Consider the following 17,907-nt stretch of genomic DNA (forward strand, 5'->3'; position numbering starts at 1 on the left):
CAGCTATGTTTCTGTAAGAATCAAGAGGAGCTGTATTTCATTGATATTCTTTTATAATGCTCAAAAAAAAAAAAAAAAAAAAAAAAAAAAACCTGCCAGGACTCTGGTGGTCAACAATTCTGTTTTGTTCTGTTTTGCTTCTATCTCTTATGCAGTTATCCTAATTGTACCTTCTCCAAAACATCGGTAATGCATGGAACTGCATCTTACATCACTTCGTATCCATTCATCTGTACACAGAATTTCACCTGCAACTCCTCTTCATTCTTCAGCATGTAGAAATACTAGGCTTGTTTACCATTCTTCAATTCAAATAGACCTCAATATACTTAATAGCACTATGTTTCATTGTAGCAAAGAATAGGAAAATTTTCTATTTCTTCGTTAATTAAAAGTTTAAGTTAGTACTGACAACTGGACCTACCAGTAGTACCGAGCCAGAATAACCTGTATACAAAGCTTACCCTTGCTTTTCATGTCATGCCATGAATATCCTGTGGTAAATACTCATATATAGTCTCTTAAATTGATAAATGATGTGATTGCTTAATTTTCATTATGATATGTTTGTTAGAATCTTATTATTTCTGAATCCTTTGCATTCTTCCCATTGCATTATTGACATTCATAGGCTGAAGAATATGATAAAATAAAATAATAAAATATTTAACAACTAGTGACTAAATGAAGGTCAAATATCCTCAACTTTAGAAATTAAGGTAGTTGTATATGCATAAAATGTTGAATGAAACTATACTCTTCCTGTGACTCGCTGTAGAAGATGCTTTCTGTAATACAATGAACAAAATTTCTAATTAACAATACCATGTTCTTAATGTAAAAGCTTCTTTGGCAAATTTTAATTTTCAAACCTACATCCATTAATTTCTCCTCAAGAATTTCAAAATAAGATTGTTCCTGAGAATTAAGCCCTTACGTCAATATCTTTTGTTTGATGTTATAATTGAAATAATATATGTTTAAAAGTTGAAGATCTTTCATATAGATAATATGAAATACTCTACATGAGGTTCTTGGAATGGGAAGTTGATTTACTTGAATGTGTGGAAAAATGAAAGGCATGCAAAGATGTGCACTGCAGATCCAAGTAGAAGGATGGGCCATGGGAAAAAAACACATGTGTATCGGCGCACGCAGTTGTTATCTGTCAGAACCCAGAAATTGATAGATCCCTATGCTAAAGATGCATACAGAGACATTTTAGCACTATAGTCTTAACTCTGTGCTGATCCTAATTTTAATAACCACTGCTTTTAGATTATATTATCTTCTCATGTATCAGAGAGGAATTCCAAACCTCAAGGGCTTGAAAGGCTCACTCTTTTAGCAGGTATAGTCTTCATTGGGAGATAATAAATTGGCACTCGAGTTTGGACTTTCTCTTATGATTTTAGTTGCAGTGTTCAGGGAAATCTTTGGAGTGACATGCTTAAATTTGAGTTTTCTTACAGGGAGAGTTCTTCCTGTCCAACATTTTAATGCCTATTTTAGTACAGATTTCTGGCCTGACAACCCCCAGAGTGAAATTCCTTTTGTCTTCTAGCATTGTGGAAACTTCTACACAGCTATTTCATGACAATGTAACAGTAGAATAATATCATAATCATACCTGGTATCCATTGAATGGCACCTGATCAAAATGCTAGTTTAATTTTCTTGTTTAAAGTAGAAAGTTATGAACAACTAAATCCATCCATACTATCTTATAATTGGTTAGACTGTTATAATTGCCTAAATAGAGCTAAGAGTCTGAATTTGCCATCATTAACAAGGATTGTCCCATTGGGTAGTGGCTTAGGTAACTGAATTCATTGTTAGAAAAATCTAACAGGGATTTTGTCTTTTATGCTCAAAATGATGATTGGCAAATATATGAATTGAAAAGATCTGAAGGTCATGAACATATATTTCCCAGTCATTATAATGTCTATATTTACTGTTTCATGCAGGCCCCTCTCCCAACAATTCTGATAATTGAGATAAGCATTGCTATATTCATTTCTCAGATTAAAATTGAAAGTCTGCCACATTTAAAACTTTAGCCAGTATAGTAAGATTGCAATTATGTAGATCACTACAACCTTAAAAGAGAGAATCTTCATTTTGTAAGCCCAAAAAGCAACCCACTGGGATCAAAATTAGAGCTACCATATAAGACAGTCATTGGCTGTCTTGGGTGATCAAAAGAAAAGACTATCAGTTTGAGGGTGTGGGAGGAGCTGAAGAAAGGAAAGGTAGGGTAATATAATTATATTTCAATTAAAAATACATAAATAAATAAAAGTAAGCAAAACCAAAAAATAGAACCATCATACTTAGAACAGTATGTTTCCTACTCCCGAAAACAGAGAGAAATAAGAATTTCAAAGACAGACTGACAGACATGGAAAATGGAGTACAAAGATAAAAATTGCTCCTGTATGCTCAAGCACGTTAACAAGGTAATAATTTTCAAGGAGAGTTTTAGATGTTTTTTTCAACATCACTCTGGCTTAAGCCTCAGATCTTAATGCTCCCATATCTTTGGTACTCATAACTATTCACAGTATGAAACTAATAATACAACGTGTTTATGTGGGAGTAGTAACTGTACTACTAGCAGATGTTCCTAATAAGTCGAGTCATTGTTAGCTCATCAGTTAGAATGCTTTGACACACTTCTTTAAGTGGAAATAAACTAGAATGATCTGACAGTGATCGTTATTTTATGCTAGTATAATTTAGTCTATGTGGTCAGAACTTGGATATTCTTTTTATGCCCTGCTTGAAAGTAATATTTATGACTCATCACCCAGTACTGTTTATTTTAAAGCTTTAATCCATGATGAATTTTGCCGCTGATAACTAAGGTAATACCAAATATCCAAAACATACATGCTTAACATTTGATCTTTAGTTATTGTGAAGGAAAGCTGCCTAGTATCTCCTTGTGTAGACTTATTGTTTTTCCCCCTCTAAATTAGATTTCATTATTATCTTTTTATCTTTTGTTACATTTTCCTCCACTCCCTTTCATGTAGCCTTTCTAGTAGGATTTTTTGTTGTTGTCCCACATGTAGACTCTTTACTGGCATAGATTAGCTTACTCGCTAGCATTTAGGCTTGATCAGCTATCATCTCTCAGCATTGTGTCTTCTAATCTAAAGAAAAGAATAACTCAATTAATAACTTAAATTTTGAACAAGTTAAATCTAAACACTCTTCTATTACTTTATCTTATAAAGCTGCAAGATCAATATTAACTTTTTTATGCGTGAAAGTTAAAAGTTAACAAAATACTATAACTTCCATTACCTTGACTTCAATGAATGTTTCAGGTTCCTCCTGCCATGATGATTACTATTTAAAACAGAAACTCTCTTCATTTCTGTGATATTTCAGTCTGTTTGAGAATTTCTTCTAGACAATATGTTGTGAACGCCTTAGCTCATGTTCCCAGTACTCTGAGATATCCACTCTTGTCAATGAAAATGGTATCAGTAAACTGCTTGTCTCTTTTTTTTGCACAGGTATCCTGACATGCCCACTGCTGCTGATGTTGTGAATGCTTTAGATCAGCAAGCACTTGCATCCATCCTAAGAGCATATGGAGAGGAGAAGCATGCCAAGAAAATTGCTTCTGCAATCATTCAAGCTCGCAGGGTTTACCCTATCTCGAGAACCCAGCAGCTTGCTAGCATTGTTGCAGGTACTCTCCTTAATTCTCTTTAATGTCTAAGAGTAAAAATCTAAATTAATATCTGATATATACATATTTGTGTGTATGTATGTATGTGTGTGTATGTATATATGGGGGTGTGTGTGTGTGTGTGTGTGTGTGTGTGTGTGTGTGTGTGTGTGTGTGTTCCTTCTGTCTGGCTTCCAGAGGAATTCATTTGTGTGTGAAATCATTTAGAACAGCCTATTCAAATGTCAGGTTTGTTTTGTTTTGTTTTTTAAGCTTCCTCTCTCCAACAATTCTCATACTGCATACAATTTTTTAAAGTTATTTCCATAGGTGGTTGATTAATATAATAGAAAATTTATATGTGGTAACCAAGGTGAAAGATGGAATGACAAGGTTTAAAGGATGTCTTGATCCATCACAGTGGTTGATAAGCATCCTGTATGAGATTTGACATTACCTTTCATAGTTTCACATTTCCACATTTTAATATTTCAGGCAAAAAAAAATTGCATTGCCCAACTGCTAAAATAAAACTCAGTGACTCATACATCTCTTCTAAACAATCAGCTAACAAAGAGTATGTGATGTATAGGTTATTCCACTTTGTGGATGCTAACTAAATCAGCCTAAGGGATTTATTGAAACATTTCATCTTTCTGCTCTTCAGCAGCATAAACCTCTTGAACCGAATTCTAGCTACAAGGCACTTTTTTTGTACCCTTTCCATTTGAAGCCAAAGTTGTTTGACAGCTACGTTTTGATGAAAGTTTCTCAAAGTAAAAATGCAGCTCTTGTGGTTATTTAACAGAATTACAGTGGTAAATTATTCATCTTGTTGGATCAACTAAAACACTATCATTTTTATAAACTAAAAATATATTAAGATTGTTTTCTGTTTATATTAAATTATGTAAGTAATAATAATAAGCATTTTGAAAGTATCCAGTATTGGCTAAAGCTACCATAATGCTGGATGGAGTTTAAGGAATAAAACTTAATTATAAATTCACTCAAATCATTAAACTTTCTTATAATAATTGTTTCTGGCAAAATTAACAATAATTAAATAAAATTATAATTTATTTAACATAGTAGAATATAAAGAATTGACTAAGTCTTTAATATTTTAAGATTCCTTTGTCAAGCGCTTTCCAACTTAATGCCTTTTATTGGAGTTGAAGCAGAATTCATGTGGGTTATGTAAACATGCAGTATTTTATTATCCCCCCCATAAAAGTTTTAATTAGTATGTTAGCAAGTATAGAATCACCTATTTCTTATATACATTGCCCTTCTCATTCTTTACTCACCAGGCTACTCCACTTGTCCTTGCTGTCTTTAAGAGCACTGCATACCATTTTCTGTGAGAAACCATATTATTTATTCAGAATAACCCTGAATTTTGTCTGGTACTGAATGAGGGCTTGTAGCTAACAAGTACACTAGAGATTGTTCTGTTGAAACCTTTATCCAGTAACTTGTGATACCAATTCTAAAGAGGACCAATGATTTGCTCATGACAACAGCCATTAAGGACAGTTAGTACTCATTAAAATTTAGGAGACAGTGAAGTAGAGACATAATTGGGATATAGTTTTAGGAAATTAAGTTAGCTGTCATTTTGGGGAACCACTAATGGTGTGAGATAGAAATGATGTGACATATACCACAGGAACAATGTGACTTTTCCATGGAATATTATAATGTTAAGAACATAGTAGAGTCATGTTAACAATGAAGTAAAAGTGAGAATACTCACATATAGGCAAGGGAAATTTGTGAATGGAATTAGAACATTGAGTTCTCTGAGTCTGTTTTTATGTCTTTATTGTTAGTCAACAGAAGTACAACTTTATTGAAAGCAATAAGTTTTTGAAAAAGAGAAGAGTGTGATATTTCAGAAAGAGAAAACTATGATCTACCCAAATTGAACCAAGAGATTAGAAAGCTTAATAGATCTATAGCAAGCAATGAGTCTGGAGATTTCCAACTAAAACAGCTCAAGTACAGGTGCATTCTATGCTGAATTCTATGAAACCTTTCAAGAACTAAGCAATTCTCCACAAAACTATCCACAAAATAGAAAGTAAAGAAATAACACCAACTTCATTTTATGAAGCCAGTGTTACCCTGAAATCAAAGCTGAATGAGGCCATAACAAGAACTGTAAAGAATTATAAGCACTCTCCCTTATCATGCATGCCACTTGTTTTTAAAATTGTTTTTTATGTTTTTAGATTATAATATAATTATAAAACTTTCCTCACCCCAAATCCTCCCATATGTACAGGCAAGGAAAAACATTGTGATCTTTCTTGATCTATTTCAAATTCACAGCCCCTATTGTCATTAATTTTTGGCATGTCTCTGTGTGTGTATTTCTAAGTACATGACTACAACCTGCTCAATATGTGTAATGATGCTTGCATGCATGTTTTCAGGGATGACCATTTGATATTGGATAACAAGTTGGTATCTTCTTCCATTGGAGATGACTATTTTTCCTACACACAGTATTCCTTAGTTGTCTGTAGTATTTTGTGTAAGGCTGAGGCCTCCTGAGCTTTCCTCCTCCATGTTAGCATTTATGTTGTTTTCCTTTTTCAGATCATGTTTATGCAGTTGTGTTGGTAAGACTATAAGGATGTAATGCTTCTGTTATTACTAGGAGACACAATCTCACAGCCTTTTTTTCTACCTCTCGAAATCACTCCACCTCCTCCTTCACAAGGATCATTGAGCCTCATTTTGGGAGTTGTATTATAGATGCATCCATTAGGGCAGGGCTCCACAATTCTTCTTTGTTGATTAGTTGTGTTTTTCTATAATGGTCTTTATCTGTTGCAAAGAGAATTTTCCTTGATGATGGGTGAGGACAATAGTTTTCTGTAGGGATAAGGACAAATATTTAGAATGTATTTGGGGGTTATACTGGCTTAGTAAAGTAGTGGTTGTAGGTTCTCAGATCTAGGACTTCACTATCCCTGGTGAGATGGCTATGTTTCCAATGAAGAATTTGCAAGCCACTTTGTACTGTTAACATAAATTCTTGCATCAATCAAAAGAGCTCTGTGTTCATAGCATTTTCTACTGTCATTAGGTAATTAAATTAAATATTACATAATATGATGGTATATTGATTATGAAAGAAAAGACATATGCAATGAAGTAGGCTGTTCACAGGATTATTTCCTTGGCTGCACAGAAGCCTTTTAATTTTATGTATTCCAGTTTATCATTTCTTGACACTATTTCTGAGTCTTTTCAAAAAGTCAGTTCTTACCAGGACCAAATGGGCTTTATTTCAAGGATGTAAGGATTGTTCAACAAACATAAATCAATAAATATAATGCATCTTATGACTACACTCAGTGACTGAATCACACAAATATCTCAGTAGATTCAGAAAGGGTCTTTGATGACAACTAACACCCTCTATTGTTAAAATCCTTGAAGAAAATAATAATAGAAGAATATTCCTCAATATAATAAGAGTGTATATAACACATTTATAGTCAGTTATTTACTCAGTGGAGAAAAACTGCAAAAGTTTTCACTACAATGAGGAATAAGACAGGAGTGTCTTCTCATCCAATGTTGTCATTGAAATCATAACTAGAGTAATAATTCAAAAGAAGTAAATTAAAGACATAGAAATAGGAAATCGGAAAGGAAGAAGTAAATTATTCTTGAAGATGACACGATCCCATAAAACAATTGAAGATTCTACCAGAAAACTCTAAGCTGATTAAGAAATTAATTGCAAACAATATTAACATATAAATTAATAGCTTGCCTATGTCCTGATAGCAAATCATCTGAGGAGGAAGTGAGGAAAATGAGCACTTTGATAATAACTGCAAAAAAAAAAAAAAAAAAAAAAAAAAGCAAGAAAAGGAAATAAACTAGGGTTGGGGAGACAGATGAGCATGAGCTGCTAAAGTGCTTCCTGCCAGCATGAGGTCATGTTTGATCCCAGAATGCATTTAAAGATGATGGACTTGGTGGCATATGTGTGTTATCCCAGTCCTGGGAAGGCAGAGTCTGGTGGAACAGTGATCAACCAGCGGGGTGGGGGTGCTGTAAGATGGCTCCATAATTTAGGGTACTGATTCCTCTTGCAGAGGACTCAGGTTTATTTCCCATCCCCCACTTAGACAGACTTACAGAGACCCAAAAATAGACATACAAATACAAAATAAATTCTTTTTTAAATGTAACAGGTATACAGCACCTGGAGTTGACATCTGGCATCTCTCACTCATGAACTGGCAAAATTAATACTGTGAAAATTGCTGTTTTTCTAAAAGTCATATTATGTTGCTAATTCATACATGTAGAAGAGTGGAAAGTCCTAAGACTAACGGTACTGTAAAACTCACAAGATTCCAGAAACTTTTCAAACGTACCAGGCTTAGGGGCTCAGAGAGTTAGAAGATTTCCAGGGCCCTCTCCCAATTATAAAAAGCAGTGACTAACTATTGAACAGAAAAGATTCTACATGGAGATTCTTACAGTTAGTCAGATAGCTAGAGGTTTGCAGTTTTCATAAAGGATCACCAGCATTAGGTTTTATAATAATGATGTTGCCCTTGAAGGCTCCTGTAAGTAACTAATAAACTATTTCACTATGGCACAATAAATATAAGACCCAGAGACAGATATTAGGGTTCAAGCTTCAAGCTGAAGATCAGAAAAGCAAAGCATCTAGCCACTAGTTCTTGCCACTACCTCAACTCAGACCAAAGGGGTGATCCTTAAACTGATCCCCAGATTCATTCAGACTCCTGTGCTCTCTTCAGTGTGGCTAGAGAATAATTCTCAGACTGAATGTCAGCTCTGTGACCCCACTCCTATCTTATATAACTCCCTAATGCTGGGATTAAAGTTATGTGATCCCAAGTGCTGAGATCACTTTTGTGTGAGCTGTTTCTTTTAAGACTGGATCAATTTTGTGTAGCCAGTGTGGCTTTGAACTAACAGAGTTCAGTCTACCTTCTAATCCTGAGTCCTGGTATTAAATATAGGTACCACCATTGTTTGATCTCTATAGCTTGTGGCTGATTTTGCTTTCTGAATGCTCAGGCAAGTTTTATAAATCATAAAACATGTATCACCACATGTCATCAACTGGGTAGAATTGTTTAGTCTTTTATTGTTACCCAACTTCAAGTGACTACATGTGTTTTCATGTATTCTCAGGAACAGTCACATAACAACAGTGTTCTACAAATTCAATGAAATGCTATCCAGATTTTCTGTGACATTTTTCACCAAACTTGAGAAACCAATCATAAATGTCACATAGAAGCATAAAATATCCCAAATAATCAAAATAATTCTGGAGCTATCATAATTTCGATATCAAATTATGCATTAGAACCATGATAATACAAACAGCATGGTGATGTCTCCACATGAACATGAAAATTAATGGAATAAAATAGAATATCTAAGAATATGTACAGTATCTGTGGCCCAACTGATTTATGACAGATGTCAAAAACATTCTTTATAGAAGAAATAGTATCTTCCAAAAATAGTGCTTTGAAAATTATATCCACATGTAGAAGAATGAGACTAGGCCCACCTCTCATCGGGCTTAAAATTCAATTGATATGGATCAAAGACCAAAATGCAAAATTTGAGACTTTAAATTGATTGAATAGAAATAGAGAGAAAGCAATTGAAGTTTGAGGGATGAAAATTTACTTTCTGACAAAGATTCAACTATGCTCAGAAGTAATGTCAAGCACTGATAAATTGGGTTACATGAACTTAAATGCCTTCTGTACAACCAAGGAAACAATGTTGTAAAGAAACAGCCTACCCTGTATGTCTTCTTTCATAGTAAATATTTAGTTCAGTTACCTAATGATAGTAGTAAATACTTTAAACACATAGCTTTTTTTTTTTTTTTTTAAGCAAGACTTTATACGGGACAAAATAGAATGTGACCTTGAAACAATTTCTTGAACAGAAAAAAAGGGCCTGCTTGTCAAGCTAATGAATGAAAATGTGTAAATGAGAGCTGTTTCTTGAAATAAACAGGAAACAGCAACAGGGTGATACCTGTGTCAATTCCTAGAGATGCCATAAGTATTGCTGATGGGGGAAGGGCTTCAAGCAATGGAAATGTGATTTTCCAGTTTCGAGACATGAACTGAAATGGAGATATCAGCAGGACGCTGGCCAAGATTCTTATTCAACTTTTCCTAGAAGTTACTGTTTGCCAGCAGAATATTCCATGTTTCCTGTGTCTTCTAGATGTCTTTGTCTCTGACTCCACACTTGACATTGGCCCTTTGCCTCTGTTTTTGTTCTGAATTTCATTTTTTGCATAAGAAACCACTCACCTGTGATTCAGGACCCCTCTGAATCCAGTGTGTGCTTGACTTAGCATTCTGACATCTGCAAAGATCCTGTTTTCAGAGCAGAGCACAATTACAGGTTCTGTGTGTTTGCAAATGGTGGAAGACAGATACTCTTCAAAACACAGTAATTCCTAAGCAATAGTTCTGTCCAAGAAACAAGTATTTTTGTTACACTGAATATAGAGACTATATTTAAATGGCTTCTGCTTTTAATGAATTCACATTAATGTCTTTAAACCTACGTACGTGTGTGTGTGTGTGTGTGTGTGTGTGTGTGTGTGTGTGTGTGTGTGTGTTATCTCAGAACACCAGGATATACCCTACTCAGTTCCCAACACATCTTAAAACCTGTGTTTTTATGGAAATATAAATCACTTCCATTTCTTTTCAAAAAGTTATAATTCAAGAAGACAAGGAACATTAAGAACCACACCTGGAGTCCTAATATCTCAGTAAAATGAACAGTACATCAGATCAATATGCAGCAATGTGTAAACCTAAGGCCACTACCTTTTGCTAGCCCTAGGAATGTCATGGAGTTTCCCAAAGGCAAAAGCCAGGCTCTGGGTTGGAGCTCTACTTATCACCACTGTTATGTATTTTATAAATCATAACAGATGTAATTTATAACCACTTTATAATTCCCCAAATTGCCTCTGGAACTTGATTGTTGATGTTTGTACACATATTCATACATAAACTATTTAGAAAAAAATACCCATATGCTTTAATATATTTAACACATATGTAGTATTTTGTATAGTATAGAAAATATCCCTTTCAAAAAATATTTTGTAAATACTAATTCACGTTTTAGGTCTAACTTTTATTCTAATATGATTATAAATGAAAAAGTAAAGTCATTTACTAAATTTTAGTTTAGAAGTAGATTCTTTATTACCTCTGCCAAGTCACTGTCTGGCTGTAGGCTTTGTGTACCAGGCATACTGAATTTCTTACAGTCTTTCAGACATATAGTCACATTCTCGCAGGTTTTAGACTTACTCGTACCCAAAATTGTGGCCTTCCTGCTTCTTCACTCATGTCCATTTCCTCTGACTAATTCTGACTTATTCTCTAGGAGTACTTGAAATAGCTAATATGTCTGCCCATGTGCCTCTGTAGTACTGTACAAATACAGTGCATCTATTTTTTTTTAAGGTGTCTTCTACGTTTGTATTGTGCAATATAGTTGTCAATAGTAGTTACATTTGGTCATGACGCTTGATATGTAGCTACTCCAAAACAAGAATATATTAATATATCACATATGTAATAAACAGAAAAAGAGACCATGGATTTGAGAGAACTAGAAGATGCACAAGGGGCTTAAGAAGGAAAAGGGAATGGGCATTGATACAAATACATTTTAATTTCAAAAAATAAAAAATACTACCATAAATATAAATTCCACATTTTTAATACTTATGAATATAAAATAGTTTTTCTTAATTATATGTTGAAATGGTAATACCTAATGACATCTGTGCTATATATCTGTGTTACATATGGTTTTTAACAAATTAACTTTTCCTTTTTAGCATTTTTAAATGTGCTTATAAGAAAAGCTGTACATAATATGTGTACCGCATTTTATTTTATTGAACATGTACAGTAGCCTGTAAGTACTATGAGACAATAGCATTTTCATATCATGATATTTGAACCTTGGAAGACATTTTTGAATGTTAAGGCATGAAATTAACAGATGCACATTAAAGCAGGGGATCTTGCCTGTAAAATAACATCAAATAATAAAATGATTCCCAATTTTATAAGTCATAAGAGTGTAAATGCACTGACAACATTGAAATAGCATATGCTGGCAAGCTAAAAAGTCACATTGCTTCTCAGTGTTTTAGTTTGTTCATTTTTTAGGATAAAATTGTGTTCCTATCTTATTTAATAAAATGTGAAAGAAAAATAATTCTCAGACAGAACATTTTATTCATTCTTAAAATGACAAATAACATATAAACTTACTCTTGTTTGGGAAAAATACTTGATTTAGAAAGAAGTGACTATATCTAGAATTTTGCAGAATGTATATAATTTTACTTAGTCTTAAAAAGCAGGTAAATTGTTGGTCTGCTTCTATTTGAGAGATTTTTTTTTTTTTTGGAGACAGGGTTTCTCTGTGTAGTTTTTGGAGGCTGTCTTGCAACTATCTTTTGTAGACCAGACTGGTCTCGAACTCACAGATATCCCCCCTGCCTCTGCCTCCCAAATGCTGGGTGGGATTAAAGGTGTACGCCAACACCATCTGGCTTAAATCCAAGAATTTTCAAGCAGCTGGTTGTCATCATTTTGTGCTAGGGCATTCCAGATTCTAGTGTCTCTTCTCTTCTTTGGCCACAGCAAGTGATCCCCAATTAAATGCTAAATCTTGTGGAAGGGACCACTTAGTTCAAGACCTAGTCTTCCAGCTGGCTTCACAAATAAATGAACACAGCTCTGGACTTCATCTTTCTTATCTTGAAATAGAAATGAATAACAGCTATGATGATAGTTGGCATTATTTTTGTTAGGCAGACATAATCATACTAATTATATTTTGCTTAAGCCAATATAAGTATCCATTTATAGTCTAAAACCTTTTGCCAGATTCAAAATACACCTAAAGAACTTTATGTTCACAAGTTAGTTTTTCAATCCACAGTCAAAAGTTGGTAGGTGACTCATGATACTATTTGAATAGGAATAATGAAGGCAGTGAGCGTTCACTTGTATTTGTGATTCATGTTGATTAAATGTATATGCTTATTTCCTGACTTGAATTTTATGTAACCTTTGTTCTGACTCATAAACTAGATGCAAGGCCAGGGCTTAATGTGTGCTTGTTAGACAAATAAATCGATGAAATCGTGTGTACATTTATATAGCTAAATAAAATGAAAATTCAGGGGCAAATTTTAAATGCCTAGGTGTTAACTGGGAATCAGTTGTAAGGAGACAGATCGTCAAAGGGATCAAGAAGCTTAAGGAAAGGTAAAAGGCACAGAGGACATGAACAAAAACCTTCAACCAGGCTGTGGAGATAGCTCAGTCAGAACCCAGTGCCACACAAGCTAAGGACCTGACTGAACCCTAGTTCCCTGAAAATGCTGGGATGGCGGCAAGTGTGCTGAATTTACAGGTGGAAATAGGCAGATCCTGGTGATTCTCTGGCTCATCTATCTAGCCTAGTTGATGAGCTTCAGGCTGGTGTTTCAAAACCAAACCAACCAAACAAGAAAAACAAACAAAACAAAGAAAAACAACAACAAAAAACAAACAAACAAAAAACAGGGTTGATGACACCTAAGTCTTGAGTCTCCATACACATTTATACAGACACACCATGCATGCATGCATACACACACACAAATCCTCAACTCTATCCCTTGTCTGTATTTGCTCTGTGAACCTGAGTGAGTGATTAATCTTCTCTGAACCAAGTTACCTGTTTTTGAGGGATGACCTGTACGAGTGAGATGGTATCTAAGAATATTTTCTGTGAGAGGTAAGGTCCAGGTGCACTTACACATATTTCTTCCCCTTTCTATCCAAATCCAGGGTAAGGCAGAGCGCAAATTAATACACTGCACATACTCCTGTGCATACTCCTTTTATAAACCTGTACTTTGCCAAGAAGTATGATCTGTGATAGGCTGATCACTTCATTTCAACCTCTCTTCCCGTAGGGATGACATGACTTTTAGGAAAAAGAAAACTAATCATCTTTTTTCTGCATTGGGACATGTAAAGCATCTCTTTCCGCAGAAATACATTTACTGCTGAAATGTCAATAGATACTTTAAGTAACAAGAAGAGTTGCTATAGTAATACAGTGCTTAATAGGATGAAGTTAGAAAATAAAATGATTTACATTAATGGCACATGCCCTTACCTATTTCTGAAATCATCTTTTATTAGCAGTGTTTTAAGGCAAAAAGAGATTTTCAGAAATTAATAAAACATTTAATAAAAAACAATGATTGTCATTCAAACTTTAATGAACATATTTTTTTCTAAGCAGTTAGTGAAGGAATTTTTATGACTATATTCTTGTGTGCTTCCTCTGTCTTTAACAAAAAAGTGTTCTTTAAACTAACATTGAACAAGAAATAAAGTACTCAGTTGTTTCATTACCATGAAGATTAAAAAATTGTATTGACAAATCCACAGTTAAATTTTGACATTATGCTAACATGTCATGGATGTTGTTGCTCTTGTTGCTCATATCTTTGGTTATACATTGTTATTCTGTGATTTGAAATTTGTTGAGTTAAAACTATTACATACTATATTTGTTAATGTAATATTTTTGAAACTGAGTTATCTGATAACATTTCATGAGTGAACTTAGATTTCCTGTACAAGAAGTCCAATTTTGATGAGAATGAAATCTGGGGAACAACAGGTAGGAAGAAAACTTAAAATTTTACTTCTTAAAAAGAAACTAGAGTTTGGGGCTGGAGAGACATCTGGGTGCACTTGCAGAAGACCCAAGTTCAGTTCCCCAGCACCCACATGGAAAAGAACACAACTGTAACTCCAGCTCCAGGTGATCCAGCACACTCTTCTGGCCTCCATAGGCACCTGCACACAAGGCATACTCTTATGCAGATGTATGCACACATATTGACTAATGTTTACCTAGTCTTAATCAGTAGTACAAAGTAGGAAGGAGAGATGTTGCAGTGTCAGCTGACCCAGGCCAAGCACTAAGTTAATAATGATGATGATGATAATGATATGTAATACTATGTATTGAGAAAATACTAAGTACATCTAAAATTACCTTTATAAATAATTTACAACAACCCATAAGACCTGTGTATTTCCCATTTTCAGACCTCAGCTGTCCATAGTGAGATCATATTGTTATCAGAATTAACCAGGTAGAAATTGGAGATTAGATGAGACTTTGAAGAAATTTCAAAAGAACCTCACGGAGTAAAGCCAATTTTACCCAGAATCATTCTGTTTCACAGATTTTAATTAACAGTTTGAAATTTGTAATATTACTTGAATTTCATACTGGTGAAAATTGAACACTGTATTAAAGGAGCCCAGGCAAAAGGACACGAGTTGCGTCACAGAGGCTTATTAAATGTGATGGAAACTCAACAGATGAATGCCGGCAAACAGGTGCAAGAGCTCAATTAATTTTTAAACCCTACGACTCAGGAGGATTGCAATGCATCGTGTTGACAGCCCCAGCACGTTGCTAATTTCATCCACAAGCTTAAAAATCTCAATACATTAGAGCATATAAATGCATTCAATTTTAAAAAGTGTGAGTAGTACTAGGGTATCTTAAAACTAAAAATGTTAATTTCTGTATGGGACTTGAAATCATTTATCTAGTGAAAAGATGGTGTTTTTTATTACTGAATTCAGACTGTTTTCATGTACAAATTGAGTTCCATTATTATGAATAACCTAGACTGTTGTTACTAAGCACAACTTTGTAAATCAGAAAAAAAAGTTTATGAACAGTTTCCATCTTCTTTGGTAACGTGAGAGAAGTTTGCAACCCATGCAGTGATGGTATTAAGGAGTAAAGGAATGCTGAATTCTTTTTGGATGGCATGATTGAAAGTAGTAAATTAGGAACTGAAAGCTGAGCTAAAGCTAACACACTTTGCATTCACCAGAAATTCACTTTCTGTGGAGTTCTGGGATCATTTGAGAATGTGATGGAGATGGGGGATGGGCATCTCCAAATAATCTTGCACACATGGACAGCCTTAGGAAGAGGTGAGTTTTAAAGTACCATTTCCTATACATCACTATCTCTGACTCAGAATGGTAAGATGTCTTTTATTCAGTGGCTTTTCCTGTGTACCTAGGATTGGGAAATACAAGTTAGGCTTTTTACAGCCTAGTATGAGCTGAAGTGTATACTGCAGAGTACCAAGTTGAAATATGTGGTGGGAAAAAAGAAAGGTCAGGTGAGTATTAAGGGTAAGTAGGTGGAAACTTCAAGAAGAGAGGCAAGGCATGCTAGTCAAAGGAAAGGGTGTTGCAAGGGCTGGTGAAGAAAGCCAGGCATGCCACCCTCTTACTGTTATAAGTCATGTGTTTAAGATAAGTGTGTAACAACAAATTTTTGGAAAATATTTTCTCTGTCAAAATTTCTAAAGAAGCTTTAAAGAAAATAAAAGGAGCTGGGCTTAATTCCTCAAGATTTTGCCAGAAAAAAAAAAAAAAAGAAAAGAAAGAAAAAAACTTTATTTCTCTTTGTATATAAGTTTACTTCTCCCTATTTTTGCTTGGCTGGAGCATATTTATTTTAGCAATCATTTTTAAAACCTGGGTAAATTTTGATTCTTAATCAAATACTTGTAATCTGCACCTAGCCAAAAGTCTAGATAATGGCACCAGTCACAACTGTTGCTTTTATAACTCCACTATCAAGGAAGTGGATGAAAGGGGGAGACAAATGCACAGTCTAATAACATGAGCTAACAATAACTTATTTTAAATAGAATGAAAAGGACAAAAGCCAAAGGTATTCATTTCCATTCCCAGGTTATGAGACCAGGGAGGTTGCTGCTTTCACCAGATGCATAGTGTTTAGGGTTGACAATGCACATCTCCCCCAGGGACATGCAGACAGAAAGCCAAACTCTTGCAACTTGATTCAAAGAGATTTGACATCCATTAAAACATCTCTCAGTAACAAGCTATTCAGGTTTAGAGTAAAGACTCTATACTTTCCCTCCACCCCAGAAAATGAGATTGTTGCATAAAACACCTGACATGGAATCAGGTCTATGTCAATCACTCTGAACCCGGTGCTATCATTTTAGCTTCCTTTCCTCCTAATCACGAAAAATGAGACGAGGAGATTTGCTGAATATAACATCTTAAAACTTATGATGAAGTTTAACAACAACAAATAGCACTGATCTGAACTTCCCTACATGTCCAATAAACTGCTCAGAAATCTTAATATTTTCTTTTAGAGTATTTAGATACACTATATATTATCAAAAAAGATAGATTAGTAATATTTAAAGTTCATGCATTTTATCCACATACAATACCTATAAATTTTGGAGGCAATATTTGACCCTTGGTTTTGTTGTTGTTTTTGTTTTGTTTTGTTTTGTTTTGTTGTTTAGCTTTAATTGAATATAAGAATCTGCTTCTTACCCCTTATAATTTGGGTACTATTCATTGATATAATTAAAGTACATAAACATGATTAACAGAAAGTCTGCTTTCAGCGTTTCCCAAGTGTATTTCATGTTAAATATATTATATGGAGTAATTAGTTTTTGAAAATAAAAGCAGCTGGAGTGATGGCAAGGTGGATTAAGTGTTTGCCCTGCAAACAAAGGGCTGGAGTATAGATCCCTAGCATCCACATAAAAGCCAGACATGTGCAACCTGGAGACAGTGACAGAATCTGGGTCAACATGGCTAGCTGGACTATCCTGGATTGGTGAGCTGCATGTTCATCAAGAGGCGCTGCCTTAATATTTAGGGTGAAAAGATATTGAGAAAGATACTTTTAATGTCAGCTCCTCCACTTAGTGTACACAAACTTGTATGTGCACACACACACACAAACACACACACACACACACTTTCATATATGTGTGAACACAGATACACCACATCAAACCTTGAGAAACACTGAGTAAAGAACTTTAAAAAGTCATATTTAGGACTTTGCCATGGACATTGTAGCTTTGCAGAGAGTGTGGTATCCTGCATTTTCTGTACTTATATGACAGAAACATTTTGTTGTCTAGTTGGGATCTGAGGGTGTTACATTTCACTAGACCACTTACCTGGAGACATCAGTATGGAAAATGTATGGTAGAAAACCAGGGAATCTTCCTTCTC

General features: G+C 34.5%; 1 protein-coding gene across 1 annotated transcript in view; it reads left to right on the plus strand.

The window, feature by feature from the left end:
• The window catches only part of Mettl15 (methyltransferase like 15), a 156,164-nt gene that overhangs the window by 128,927 nt on the left and 9,330 nt on the right, over positions 1 to 17,907 (plus strand). Inside the window, 1 exon segment of the mRNA XM_051183804.1 lies at positions 3,531 to 3,709. Coding sequence (XP_051039761.1) covers positions 3,531 to 3,709 — 179 coding nt within the window.

The sequence above is a fragment of the Phodopus roborovskii genome, unplaced genomic scaffold (assembly GCF_943737965.1).
Source record: "Phodopus roborovskii unplaced genomic scaffold, PHOROB, whole genome shotgun sequence".
Classification (NCBI taxonomy): Eukaryota; Metazoa; Chordata; class Mammalia; order Rodentia; family Cricetidae; genus Phodopus; species Phodopus roborovskii.